General features: G+C 47.1%; 1 protein-coding gene across 1 annotated transcript; it reads right to left on the bottom strand.

The window, feature by feature from the left end:
- Nucleotides 1-422: 422 nt before the first annotated feature.
- On the bottom strand, nt 423-3626 carry LOC118516913 (the record flags this gene model as incomplete). The annotated part of the gene is made up of 1 exon (XM_036062750.1): nt 423-3626. A coding segment is annotated over exon 1 (3204 nt), but the record flags the coding sequence as incomplete, so codon positions are not given.
- Between the last annotated feature and the right edge of the window lie 12186 nt (nt 3627-15812).

Consider the following 15812-nt stretch of genomic DNA (forward strand, 5'->3'; position numbering starts at 1 on the left):
CTAGTTCACTTTTCTTACATCGGCGTCTGGTTTATACTCTCTGCTCGTAGTGTTGTCAAGTGTTGTTTATTTTTCATGCAATAACAATTCAAAATATTTTCATGCAAATTAATTAATTATACTAATTATCCAAATTCAACATTCCGGCCACCAAAAGAGAATTCTTTTAAATGCATGAAACTATGTGATCGACGTGTAAACTTAACTTGACTTGACGCTCCAAATGTCAACAACTGTTGTTTACTATTTCCCACGTGTATCCTTCTTCCGCTCTAACCTCTCTGTTCGATTGGATTGGGTAGTAACGCGATTCTGCTGACGGCTCGAACAATTTCTTTTCCTGTGCCCACTCGTAAAGTTACTACTCTCACTACACCGTCTTTTCCTGGGTGCAAAGCTGTTATTCGCCCTTTTGGCCAAACTGCAGGTGGGGTATTGTCTTCTTTCACGATCACTAATTGGTTCACTTCTAGCTTCACCGGTGTATTGTTCGCGTGCTTTGCCCTGGCCTGTAGCTGCTGTAGATATTCTGGGTACCACCGTGCCCAAATCTCTTGCATCTGCCTTTGCACTAATTGGTACTCCTTCAAACGGTTCGGAGAAATCTTGCTAAGATCTACTTGTGGTACCGCCTGCATGCTACTCCCTATCAAGAAATGGCCCGGGGTTAGTGCTTCCAAATCTGTTGGCTCATCTGATATTGGTATCAATGGACGCGAATTTAAACAAAGCTCAACTTGTGCCAGAAGGGTAAGCATATTTTCTTGCGTCACACTTCTAACTCCTATCGTCTTTAACAGATGCCTTTTAGCGGACTTAACTGCCGCTTCCCAAAGTCCTCCAAAATGAGGCGCACGCGGGGGGATAAACTTCCATACCAGTTCGTTCTCTGCGCACCAATCAAAGATCGCTCTCCTATCACCCTCATCGATTTTCAGCATCCTATAGATGCGATGCAACTCGTGTGCCGCGCCCTTGAACGTCGTTGCATTGTCCGAATGCAATTCGGCTACTTTACCACGTCTCGCGACAAAGCGACGTAGTGCTGATTGGAAGGCAGTCGATGTGAGATCACTCACCAGCTCGATATGGACTGCCCTTGTCGCGAAACATACGAATATCGCGATGTATGCCTTCGTTGGGCTTCGGTTGCGGACGGTCGACTTTAACAAAAACGGCCCACAGTAGTCGACGCCGCTGACGGCAAACGGTCGCGTTGGTGTCACTCGTGACTTAGGCAAATCAGCTACCGCCTGTTTCACCAGCGTTGGCTTGTTCCGAAAGCATGTGTGGCATCGATGATACACGCTCTTTGCTAAGTTTCGGCCCCCAATCAACCAAAACTTCTGCCGGATTGTTGCTAACATGAATTGTGGCCCCGCGTGCATCTTTTGATGATGAGTGTTCTCGACCAGTAGTGTCGACAGCCGATGTGATGCAGCGAGGACAATCGGATGTTTGGTTGACTGTGGTATGTTGGCGTTACCAAGCCGGCCACCGACGCGTAACACACCCTTTGGGTCGAGGTATGGAGACAACCACTTTAGTCTCGACCTTCCGCTCACCAGCTTTCCTCGTTTCAGGTCGTCCATCTCCTCCGCAAACGAATCATGTTGTGCCCGTTGACACAACCTCAGTTCCGCATCCTGCAACTCCGCCGCTGTAAGCGGTGGAACGGAACTCAATAGCGTCTTCATGTCTGTATTCCGCTTGACGCTGTTGATCGACGTTGACTTGCTCGCCCTGAGGTTGGAGAGGATTCGCAAGCAATAAGCAACAACCCTTCGCAACTTGCCGTACGAGGAATAACGTGCGAAAAGTATGTTGCTAAAGTCACACGTCGTAGAGGTGATGACTATTTTGGACACCGCTAACCGCTCCTCGATGTCCGTCTCGTTCTCTTTCGCGAGTACTGGTTCCACCGGCCACTCTTCCTGTCCGTAGGACAACCAACGTGGCCCCTGCCACCATCGCTCGCACTGCAGTAACTCTTCGGGCCTCAACCCGCGCGATATATCATCCGCCGGGTTATCGCTACCAGGAACATGACGCCAGCATGAAATTCGGGTCTCCTCTTGTATTTGCGCCACCCTGTTGGCGACGAACGGCTTCCATCGACGAGGTGATGATTTGAGCCAATGCATGACGGTCATGGAATCTGTCCAACAGATAACCGTCGACGATGAAACGTTGAGTGCTCGAATCACCTTCTGGAACAGGTGTACTGCTAGCCGTGCTGCACACAGTTCTAATCTGGCGATGGAATGTGTGTTTGAGAGGGACACCACCTTGGACTTAGCCGCTAGCAATCTAACCGTAGAGCCCCGTGTCGAATCCGAGCGTACGTAACAACATGCTCCATAGGCTCCTTGAGATGCATCCGCGAAGAGATGCAGCTGCAGCCTTTCCGGATTGCTATGTGCCACCAATCGAGGTACTCGCAGTTCGCGTAACACATAGAGCGTTGAGTGGAACCTCCTCCACTCTTCCTGAATCTCCGCTGGTAGCGGACGATTCCAGTCCAGCGTCTTCCCCTCGTGCTTCAATCCCCATAGGCGTTGCAGGAACATCTTGGCGAGTATCACCGTTGGTCCCAACAGACCAAGAGGATCGAAGATTCTGGCCGTGTATGATAACACCAGGCATCGTGTCAGCTCTTCTGCAGGGGTTGGCAAATCCACCCGAAACCGAAACATATCGTTGGATGGTTCCCAAACCAAGCCCAGTGTTGAGACTGCTTGGTCTTCTTGCCAGTCTAGAACTGATTTGATGGCCAAATCGGCGCTTGGAACACCATCAAGCGCAGCCGGTATGTTCGACGCCCATTTCTTTAGTGAGAAGCCCGCTGATTCCAACATCGATGATATCTGTTTACGTGTCTCGATGGCTTCTGAAACACTTGCTGCACCAGTCAGCAAGTCATCCACATAAAAATCATGCAGAACCGGGTCTACGGCTTTGGGGTACTCCTGTTTGTTGTCATGCGCGATTTGTTGCAACGTACGAGTGGCCAAGAACGGAGCTGATGCGGTACCGTAGGTCACCGTTTGTAGCTCATACGTTGCTATTGGTTCGGTTGAACGTTCCCGATATCGAATGCGTAGCAGTTTTCGATCTTTATCATAATGCAGGATCTGCCTGTACATCTTCTCCACGTCTGCCACTAATGCGACAGAATGCTTCCTGAATCGCAAGATGATTGTGAGCAGATCATCTTGTACCGTTGGGCCAATGAGTAAGGTGTCGTTCAAGGAGTAGCCCGATGTTGTTTTGCAGGATGCATCGAAAACAACACGAACCTTGGTTGAAGAACTCGACTCCTTAATCACGGCATGATGAGGGATGTAGCAGTGCGGCTCACTATCGTCGACAGGTTCGGTGAGTTTCACCATGTGTCCCAACTGCTCGTATTCTACCATGAACCTTTTATACTCCTTTTCCATTACAGGATTGGCCTTTAGCCGCCGTTCAACTCCCAACAAACGCCGATCTGCTATATCCCTTGACAAACCCAGGACTTTCTCCGGTTTGGCATTTCGCGGCAACGACACGACATAGCGACCTTGAGCATTTCGCGTAGTCGTGGAAGCATAATACTTCTCACACAGGTCTTCTTCCAAAGACATCGCAGGGCCTTCTAAAATGCTCTCAGCCTCCCAGAACCGTTGTAGCGAAGCTGCAATGTCACCTTCATTGGTTGCCAGGTGACACAACCGCAAATTGGGCCCAGAACAACGGGAAGTATTCCCAGAGATCGCCCATCCAAACGGTGTCTCCAACAACCATGGTTTTCCTTCGCCCAGTGACCGCTTCCTTCCAGTGTGTAGTTCCCAAAATGTATCACCGCCAATAACCACATCTACCTTTCCGGGGACGTGGAAAGTAGGATCAGCCAATTTTATATTCGGGAGGAACCACGACTCTACGTTTATCGGTGTGGTTGGAAGATCTGCCGACGGAGTCTTTAGTACAAGAAATTCCATTGTTGTAGAGAAGTCAGCCCCTTTCGATTGAACGGCCGCTGTAATGGAACCCTTGACGTGCTGCATCTGTTGCCCTATACCAGATATGGCAACGTCTACCTTTGACAACGGTGTTAGCAATCGCTGCGCCATGGTTTCGGAAACGAAATTGCACATCGATCCCGAATCGAGAAGTGCCCGCGCATCATACGTGTTGCCGTGATCATCCACGAGCTGGAGAAGGACCGTTTCCAGAAGAACCATTTCCTCATCGGATTGCGCAGCCATGGTCACCGCTGAATTCACATGTAGTAGTGAATGGTGTCGTGCCTTGCACGTAGTGCACCGGTACGACGAGCGGCAATCCCTCACTTGGTGATGACGATTCAGGCAATTCCAACACAGCCGTTCTCGTGTTGCGATTTCCCGCCGTTGGGGTACGTCCTTATTTGCGAATTCCGGACAAGCCCGCAAATGGTGAGCCTCCGTGCAACCAAAAATGCACGGTGGTTGTGGTGGCTGTGGCGCTGACATATGCGGTATTGCTCTTCCTGCCGTCGCTGTGTTACCCACCAACCTTGGTCTATGTTCGAATATTTTTTTGCTACCGGCCACCATTCTCGTATTTAGTTCAGTATGGGAAAACTCACGCGTTGACTTAAGGATTCGGACACGACTATGAAGGAAATCTACTAACTCCTTGTACTTATCTTTCGTGTGCTGTGCTGAATGGTTTTCCCAAGCCAAGATGGTCGCCGTGTCCAGTTTCATCAGCAAGAGGTTGGCGAGCGGCGTATCCCAGTACTCAACGGGCTCGTCGAGTTTCTTCAGCCCGTTCACGTGCCGCGTGAATTCATCCACGAGCTGCGCCAATTCATCCACCCTTTCACGGCTCACTGTCGGTAGGTGATGAATCTTCCGGTAGTACTCGCGAACAAGCGTACGCGGGTTGTCGTATCGCTTCAGCAAGGCAGTCCACGTCACGTCGTAATTATCTGCTGTTAAGGTGGTATGCTCGAAGAGCAATCCAGCATCACCCTTTAACGACGACAGCAGATATTGCAGCTTCATGATGTTAGGAATGTCCGCGGAAGAATCAATCATAGCTACAAATCGGTCCCGGAAAGTAAGCCACTTGGTAGAATCACCATCAAACGTAGGTAATTCGATTTTCGGCAGACGCACATTCACAGCACTCGATCGTCCCGTAGTATTCATCGTTGAATTCGCGATCAACACCGAATCACTCACACCCGGGTTCGAGGGTTGCCTTCGTAGAAGGAAACCCTTCACGCGTCGGTAACGCGTGTCCATTTCGCAACGTTCCGCCACATACGTTTCCGCCCCATCCTCATCTAGCTCCGAAACTTTCGCGCTTGCCTGGAGAAAATCTTCGTAATACCTTTCCAGCTGGTCTAGACACACTGATACTTCACTCACTCTATCATCGGTATATTCACTGGTGAACTGTTCCACGGTTTTAATTAACTCGGCAGCTTGGCGTTTTTTCAGTTGAAACGTTTTTAATTGTTTCGCCATTTTCTCTTTGAATTTTTGGCGCGTAGGATAATCTCACTGTAACTTGGATGCAACTTGTACGCAAAACCAAATTTCGAATGGCGCAAATTTGAAAACGCAATGGGTGTCGTTGCAGTTATGGGTGCCAAATTTGAAATGGCGTGGGTGGCGTCGGTTTTCTTACGCGTTCCGATCGAACTGCACACTCGCTTTTCTGTTCCTTGTTCGTGACACGATGTAATCTTCACGAACACTTCACAAACGTCTCCTTTGCCCGTGATAGCGGGGCAACCAAAGGTTATGATAAACACAACGGGTTTAAACGGAGAAATATCACACTTTGAATCACCACTGTACATAAACGGTACGTAGTGCCGTTTATTCCCAAATCTGTGAACACGTAGTGTCCTGCTGCAAGTTTCACTGCACGTAATGCTTCCTTTCACCGATCCGGTTCGAAGGACCAAATGTATAAATTACACCGGTCGTGAAGGGAGGAAACTTGTGATATTTGGGAATTTCTAAAACTGGAGCGGATAATTGAATATGTGTTATGCGTTTGGAAGTTGCTTTTGTAATGTTTATTCAACCGTCAGATTTGTACATAATTCAATTACTCTAGTTCACTTTTCTTACATCGGCGTCTGGTTTATACTCTCTGCTCGTAGTGTTGTCAAGTGTTGTTTATTTTTCATGCAATAACAATTCAAAATATTTTCATGCAAATTAATTAATTATACTAATTATCCAAATTCCAAATTCTCCTTGGAGCAGTTTTCAGGGAACCATATAGCAGGAACATTCGAATATGGAACCATTTTCGTTCTTTGGACACCTCCTATAACTTGAATGGCGACTATGAGGACCTTCATTTCGTACTCAGTGGGTACCCCTATTCATCGAGGGTATCGTTTTGATACCCCTTACAGACCTTTGGACACAGTCTTACTACGCCTTGGAGCAGTCATCAGAGAACCATATAGTAGGAACAGCCGAATATGGAACCCTTTTTGTTCTTTGGAAACCTCCTACAACTTGTATGGCGACTATGGGGACCTTCATTTCGTACTCAGTTGGTACCCCTATTCATCGAGGGTATCGTTTTGATACGCCTTACAGACCTTTGGACACAGTCTTACTACTCCTTGGAGCAGTCATCAGAGAACCATATAGTAGGAACAGCCGAATATGGAACCCTTTTCGTTCTTTGGACACCTCCTATAACTTTTATGGCGACTATGGGGACCTTCATATCGTACTCAGTTGGTACCCCTATTCATCGAGGGTATCGTTTTGAGACCCCTTATAGACCTTTGGACTCAATCTTACTACTCCTTGGAGCAGCCATCAGGGAACCATACAGTAGGAACAGCCGATTATGGAACCCTTTTCGTTCTTTGGACACCTCCTACAACTTGTATGGCGACTATGGGGACCTTCATTTCGTACTCAGTTGGTACCCCTATTCATCGAGGGTATCGTTTTGATACCCCCAACAGACCTTTGGACACAGTCTTACTACTCCTTGGAGCAGCCAACAGAGAACCATACAGTAGGAACAGCCGAACATGGAACCCTTTTTGTTCTTTGGACACCTCCTATAACTTGTACGGCGACTATGGGGACCTTCATTTCGTACTCAGTTGGTACCCCTATTCATCGAGGGTATCGTTTTGATACCCCTTACAGACCTTTGGACACAGTCTTACTACTGCTTGGAGCAGCCATCAGGGAACCATACAGTAAGAACAGCCGATTATGGAACCCTTTTCGTTCTTTGGACATCTCCTACAACATGTATGACGACTTCGGGGACCTTCATTTCGTACTCAGTTTGTACCCCTATTCATCGAGGGTATCGTTTTGATACCCCTTACAGACCTTTGGACACCGTCTTACTACTCCTTGGAGCAGCCATCAGGGAACCGTACGGTAGGAACAGCCGATTATGGAACCCTTTTCGTTCTTTGGACACCTCCTATAACTTGTATGGCGACTATGGGGACCTTCATTTCGTACTCAGTTGGTACCCCTATTCATCGAGGGTATCGTTTTGAGACCCCTTATAGACCTTTGGACTCAATCTTACTACTCCTTGGAGCAGCCATCAGGGAACCATACAGTAGGAACAGCCGATTATGGAACCCTTTTCGTACTTTGGACACCTCCTACAACTTGTATGGCGACTATGGGGACCTTCATTTCGTACTCAGTTGGTACCCCTATTCATCGAGGGTATCGTTTTGATACCCCTTACAGACCTTTGGACACAGTCTTACTACTCCTTGGAGCAGTCATCAGAGAACCATATAGTAGGAACAGCCGATTATGGAACCCTTTTCGTTCTTTGGACACCTCCTACAACTTGTATGGCGACTATGGGGACCTTCATATCGTACTCAGTTGGTACCCCTATTCATCGAGGGTATCGTTTTGATACCCCCAACAGACCTTTGGACACAGTCTTACTACTCCTTGGAGCAGTCATCAGGGAACCATATAGTAGGAACAGCCGATTATGGAACCCTTTTCGTTCTTTGGACACCTCCTACAACTTGTATGGCGACTATGGGGACCTTCATTTCGTACTCAGTTGGTACCTCTATTCATCGAGGGTATCGCTTTGATACCCCTTACAGACCTTTGGACACAGTCTTACTACTCCTTGGAGCAGCCATCAGGGAACCATACAGTAGGAACAGCCGATTATGGAACCCTTTTCGTTCTTTGGACACCTCCTACAACTTGTATGGCGACTATGGGGACCTTCATTTTGTACACAGTTGGTACCCCTATTCATCGAGGCTATCGTTTTGATACCCCTTACAGACCTTTGGGCACAGTCTTACTATTCCTTGCAGCAGTCATCAGAGAACCAAATAGTAGGAACAGCCGATTATGGAACCCTTTTCGTTCTTTGGACACCTCCTACAACTTGTATGGCGACTATGAGGCCCTTCATTTCGTACTCAGTTGATACCCCTATTCATCGAGGGTATCGTTTTGATACCCCTTACAGACCTTTGGACGCAGTCTTACTACTCCTTGGAGCAGCCATCAGGGAACCGTACAGTAGGAACAGCCGATTATGGAACCCTTTTCGTTCTTTGGACACCTCCTATAACTTTTATGGCGACTATGGGGACCTTCATTTCGTACTCAGTTGGTACCCCTATTCATCGAGGGTATCGCTTTGATACCCCCAACAGACCTTTGGACACAGTCTTACTACTCCTTGCAGCAGTCATCAAAGAACCAAATAGTAGGAACAGCCGATTATGGAACCCTTTTTGTTCTTTGGACACCTCCTACAACTTGTATGGCGACTTCGGGGACCTTCATTTCGTACTCAGTTGGTACCCCTATTCATCGAGGCTATCGTTTTGATACCCCTTACAGACCTTTGGACACAGTCTTACTATTCCTTGCAGCAGTCATCAGAGAACCAAATAGTAGGAACAGCCGATTATGGAACCCTTTTCGTTCTTTGGACACCTCCTACAACTTGTATGACGACTACGGGGACCTTCATTTCGTACTCAGTTGGTACCCCTATTCATCGAGGGTATCGTTTTGATACCCCTTACAGACCTTTGGACACAGTCTTACTACTCCTTGGAGCAGTCATCAGAGAACCAAATAGTAGGAACAGCCGATTATGGAACCCTTTTCGTTCTTTGGACACCTCCTACAACTTGTATGGCGACTATGAGGTCGTTCATTTCGTACTCAGTTGGTACCCCTATTCATCGAGGGTATCGTTTTGATACCCCAAACAGTCCTTTGGACTCAGTCTTACTACTCCTTGGAGCAGCCATCAGGGAACCATACAGTAGGAACAGCCGATTATGGAACCCTTTTCGTTCTTTGAACACCTCCTACAACTTGTATGGCGACTATGGGGACCTTCATTTCGTACTCAGTTGGTACCCCTATTCATCGAGGGTATCGTTTTGATACCCCTTACAGACCTTTGGACACAGTCTTACTATTCCTTGCAGCAGTCATCAGAGAACCAAATAGTAGGAACAGCCGATTATGGAACCCTTTTCGTTCTTTGGACACCTCCTACAACTTGTATGACGACTACAGGGACCTTCATTTCGTACTCAGTTGGTACCCCTATTCATCGAGGCTATCGTTTTGATACCCCTTACAGACCTTTGGACACAGTCTTACTATTCCTTGCAGCAGTCATCAGAGAACCAAATAGTAAGAACAGCCGATTATGGAACCCTTTTCGTTCTTTGGACACCTCCTATAACTTGTATCGCGACTATGGGGACCTTCATGTCGTACTCAGTTGGTACCCCTATTCATGGTAGGTATCGCTTTGATACCCCCAACAAACCTTTGGACACCGTCTTACTACTCCTTCGAGCAGTCATCAGAGAACCATTTAGTTGAAACAGCCGAATATGAAACCCTTTTCGTTCTTTGGACACCTCCTACAACTTGTATGACGACTTCGGGGACCTTCATTTCGTACTCAGTTGGTACCCCTATTCATCGAGGGTATCGTTTTGATACCCCAAACAGTCCTTTGGACTCAGTCTTACTACTCCTTGGAGCAGCCACCAGGGAACCATACAGTAGGAACAGCCGATTATGGAACCCTTTTCGTTCTTTGGACACCTCCTACAACTTGTATGGCGACTATGGGGACCTTCATTTCGTACTCAGTTGGTACCCCTATTCATCGAGGGTATCGTTTTGATACCCCTTACAGACCTTTGGACACAGTCTTACTACTCCTTGGAGCAGTCATCAGAGAACCATATAGTAGGAACAGCCGATTATGGAACCCTTTTCGTTCTTTGGACACCTCCTACAACTTGTATGGCGACTATGGGGACCTTCATTTCGTACTCAGTTGTTACCCCTATTCATCGAGGGTATCGCTTTGATACCCCCAACAGACCTTTGAACACAGTCTTACTACTCCTTGGAGCAGTCATCAGAGAACCATATAGTAGGAACAGCCGATTATGGAACCCTTTTCGGTCTTTGGACACTTCCTATAACTTGTATGGCGACTATGGGGACCTTCATTTCGTACTCAGTTGGTACCCCTATTCATCGAGGGTATCGTTTTGATACCCCTTACAGACCTTTGGACACAGTCTTACTACTCCTTGGAGCAGTCATCAGAGAACCATATAGTAGGAACAGCCGATTATGGAACCCTTTTCGTTCTTTGGACACATCCTATAACTTGTATGGCGACTATGGGGACCTTCATTTCGTACTCAGTTGGTATCGTTTTGATACCCCCAACAGACCTTTGGACACAGTCTTACTACTCCTTGGAGCAGCCATCAGGGAACCATACAGTAGGAACAGCCGAATATGGAACCATTTTCGTTCTTTGCACACCTCCTACAACTTGGATGGCGACTATGGGGACCTTCATTTCCTACTCAGTTGGTACCCCTATTCATCGAGGGTATCGTTTTGATACCCCCAACAGACCTTTGGACACAGTCTTACTACTCCTTGGAGCAACCATCAGGGAACCATACAGTAAGAACAGCCGATTATGGAACCCTTTTCGTTCTTTGTACACCTCCTACAACTTGTATGACGACTTCGGGGACCTTCATTTCGTACTCAGTTGTTACCCCTATTCATCGAGGGTATCGCTTTGATACCCCCAACAGACCTTTGGATACAGTCTTACTACTTCTTACAGCAGTCATCAGAGAACAATATAGTAGGAACAGCCGATTATGGAACCCTTTTCGTTCTTTGGACACCTCCTACAACTTGAATGGCGACTATGGGGACCTTCATTTCGTACTCAGTTGGTACCCCTATTCATCGAGGGTATCGTTTTGATACCCCCAACAGACCTTTGGACACAGTCTTACTACTCCTTGGAGCAGCTATCAGGAAACCATACAGTAGGAACAGCCGATTATGGAACTCTTTTCGTTCTTTCGACACCTCCTATAACTTGTATGGCGACTATGGGGACCTTCATTTCGTACTCAGTTGGTACCCCTATTCATCGAGGGTATCGTTTTGATACCCCTTACAGACCTTTGGACACAGTCTTACTACTCCTTGGAGCAGTCATCAGAGAACCATATAGTAGGAACAGCCGATTATGGAACCCTTTTCGTTCTTTCGACACCTCCTATAACTTGTATGGCGACTTCGGGGACCTTCATTTCGTACTCAGTTGGTACCCCTATTCATCGAGGGTATCGTTTTGATACCCCTTACAGACCTTTGGACACAGTCTTACTACTCCTTGGAGCAGCCATCAGGGAACCATACAGTAGGAACATCCGAATATGGAACCCTTTTCGTTCTTTGCACACCTCCTACAACTTGTATGGCGACTATGGGGACCTTCATTTCGTACTCAGTTGGTACCCCTATTCATCGAGGGTATCGTTTTGATACCCCAAACAGACCTTTGGACACAGTCTTACTACTCCTTGGAGCAGTCATCAGAGAACCATATAGTAGGAACAGCCGATTATGGAACCCTTTTCGTTCTTTGGACACATCCTATAACTTGTATGGCGACTATGGGGACCTTCATTTCGTACTCAGTTGGTACCCCTATTCATCGAGGCTATCGTTTTGATACCCCTTACAGACCTTTGGACACAGTCTTACTACTCCTTGGAGCAGTCATCAGAGAACCATATAGTAGGAACAGCCGATTATGGAACCCTTTTCGTTCTTTTGACACCTCCTATAACTTGTATGGCGACTTCGGGGACCTTCATTTCGTACTCAGTTGGTACCCCTATTCATCGAGGGTATCGTTTTGATACCCCTTACAGACCTTTGGACACAGTCTTACTACTCCTTGGAGCAGCCATCAGGGAACCATACAGTAGGAACAACCGATTATGGAACCATTTTCGTTCTTTGGTCACCTCCTACAACTTGTATGGCGACTATGGGGACCTTCATTTCGTACTCAGTAGGTACCCCTATTCATCGAGGGTATCGTTTTGATACCCCAAACAGTCCTTTGGACACAATCTTACTACTCCTTGGAGCAGCCATCAGGGAAGCATACAGTAGGAACAGCCGATTATGGAACCCTTTTCGTTCTTTGGACACCTCCTACAACTTGCATGACGACTTCGGGGACCTTCATTTCGTACTCAGTTGGTACCCCTATTCATCGAGGGTATCGTTTTGATACCCCTTACAGACCTTTGGACACAGTCTTACTACTCCTTGCAGCAGTCATCAGGGAACCATATAGTAAGAACAGCCGATTATGGAACCCTTTTCGTTCTTTGCACACCTCCTACAACTTGTATGGCGACTATGGGGACCTTCATTTCGTACTCAGTAGGTACCCCTATTCATCGAGGGTATCGTTTTGATACCCCAAACAGTCCTTTGGACACAGTCTTACTACTCCTTGGAGCAGCCATCAGGGAAGCATACAGTAGGAACAGCCGATTATGGAACCCTTTTCGTTCTTTGGACACCTCCTACAACTTGCATGACGACTTCGGGGACCTTCATTTCGTACTCAGTTGGTACCCCTATTCATCGAGGGTATCGTCTTGATACCCCTTACAGACCTTTGGACACAGTCTTACTACTCCTTGGAGCAGCCATCAGGGAACCATACAGTAAGAACAGCCGATTATGGAACCCTTTTCGTTCTTTGGACACCTCCTACAACTTGTATGGCGACTATGGGGACCTTCATTTCGTACTCAGTTGGTACCCCTATTCATCGAGGGTATCGCTTTGATACCCCCAACAGACCTTTGGACACAGTCTTACTACTCCTTGGAGCAGTCATCAGAGAACCATATAGTAGGAACAGCCGATTATGGAACCCTTTTCGTTCTTTGGACACCTCCTACAACTTGTATGGCGACTATGGGGATCTTCATTTCGTACTCAGTTGGTACCCTTATTCATCGAGGGTATCGCTTTGATACCCCCAACAGACCTTTGAACACCGTCTAACTCTTCCATACAGCAGTCATCAAAGAACCAAATAGTAGGAACAGCCGATTATGGAACCATTTTCGTTCTTTGGACACCTCCTACAACTTGAATGGCGACTATGGGGACCTTCATATCGTACTCAGTTGGTACCCCTATTCATCGAGGGTATCGTCTTGATACCCCTTACAGACCTTTGGACACAGTCTTACTACTCCTTGGAGCAGCCATCAGGGAACCATACAGTAGGAACATCCGAATATGGAACCCTTTTCGTTCTTTGCACACCTCCTACAACTTGTATGGCGACTATGGGGACCTTCATTTCGTACTCAGTTGGTACCCCTATTCATCGAGGGTATCGTTTTGATACCCCAAACAGACCTTTGGACACAGTCTTACTACTCCTTGGAGCAGTCATCAGAGAACCATATAGTAGGAACAGCCGATTATGGAACCCTTTTCGTTCTTTGGACACATCCTATAACTTGTATGGCGACTATGGGGACCTTCATATCGTACTCAGTTGATACCCCTATTCATCGAGGGTATCGCTTTGATACCCCCAACAGACCTTCGGACACAGTCTTACTACTCCTTGGAGCAGTCATCAGAGAGCCATATAGTAGGAACAGCCGATTATGGAACCCTTTTCGTTCTTTCGACACCTCCTACAACTTGTATGGCGACTATGGGGACCTTCATATCGTACTCATTTGGTACCCCTATTCATCGAGGGTATCGCTTTGATACCCCTTACAGACCTTTGGACACAGTCTTACTACTCCTTGGAGCAGTCATCAGAGAGCCATATAGTAGGAACAGCCGATTATGGAACCCTTTTCGTTCTTTCGACACCTCCTACAACTTGTATGACGACTTCGGGGACCTTCATTTCGTACTCAGTTGGTACCCCTATTCATCGAGGGTATCGTTTTGATACCCCTTACTGACCTTTGGACACAGTCTTACTACTCCTTGCAGCAGTCATCAGGGAACCATATAGAAAAACTTCCGATTATGGAACCCTTTTCGTTCTTTGGACACTTCTTACAACTTTTATGGCGACTATGGGGACCTTCATTTCGTACTCAGTAGGTACCCCTATTCATCGAGGGTATCGTTTTGATACCCCTTACAGACCTTTGGACACAGTCTTACTACTCCTTGGAGCAGCCATCAGGGAACCATACAGTAGGAATAGCCGATTATGGAACCCTTTTCGTTCTTTGGACACCACCTATAACTTGTATGGCGACTATGGGGACCTTCATATCGTACTCAGTTGATACCCCTATTCATCGAGGGTATCGCTTTGATACCCCCAACAGACCTTCGGACACAGTCTTACTACTCTTTGGAGCAGTCATCAGAGAGCCATATAGTAGGAACAGCCGATTATGGAACCCTTTTCGTTCTTTCGACACCTCCTATAACTTGTATGGCGACTTCGGGGACCTTCATATCGTACTCAGTTGGTACCCCTATTCATCGAGGGTATCGCTTTGATACCCCTTACAGACCTTTGGACACAGTCTTACTACTCCTTGGAGCAGCCATCAGGGAACCATACAGTAGGAACAGCCGAATATGGAACCCTTTTCGTTCTTTGCACACCTCCTACAACTTGTATGGCGACTATGGGGACCTTCATTTCGTACTCAGTTGGTACCCCTATTCATCGAGGGTATCGTTTTGATACCCCAAACAGTCCTTAGGACTCAGTCTAACTACTCCTTGGAGCAGCCATCAGGGAAGCGTACAGTAGGAACAGCCGATTATGGAACCCTTTTCGTTCTTTGGACACCTCCTATAACTTGTATGACGACTTCGGGGACCTTCATATCGTACTCAGTTGGTACCCCTCTTCATCGAGGGGTCACTTTGATACCCCCAACAGACCTTTGGACAAAGCCTTACTACTCCTTGGAGCAGTTTTCAGGGAACCGTATAGTAGGAACAGCCGAATATGGAACCCTTTTCGTTCTTTGGACACCTCCTATAACTTGTATGGCGACTATGGGGACCTTCATATCGTACTCAGTTGGTACCCCTCTTCATCGAGGGGTCACTTTGATACCCCCAACAGACCTTTGGACAAAGCTTTACTTCTCCTTGGAGCAGTTTTCAGGGAACCATATAGTAGGAACAGCCGAATATGGAACCCTTTTCGTTCTTTGGACACCTCCTATAACTTGTATGGCGACTATGGGGACCTTCATATCGTACTCAGTTGGTACCCCTCTTCATCGAGGGGTCACTTTGATACCCCCAACAGACCTTTGAACAAAGCCTTACTTCTCCTTGGAGTAGTTTTCAGGGAACCATATAGTAGGAACAGCCGAATATGGAACCCTTTTCGTTCTTTGGACACCTCCTATAACTTGAATGGCG

Source organism: Anopheles stephensi, unplaced genomic scaffold (genome assembly GCF_013141755.1).
Source record: "Anopheles stephensi strain Indian unplaced genomic scaffold, UCI_ANSTEP_V1.0 ucontig418, whole genome shotgun sequence".
Taxonomy (NCBI): Eukaryota; Metazoa; Arthropoda; class Insecta; order Diptera; family Culicidae; genus Anopheles; species Anopheles stephensi.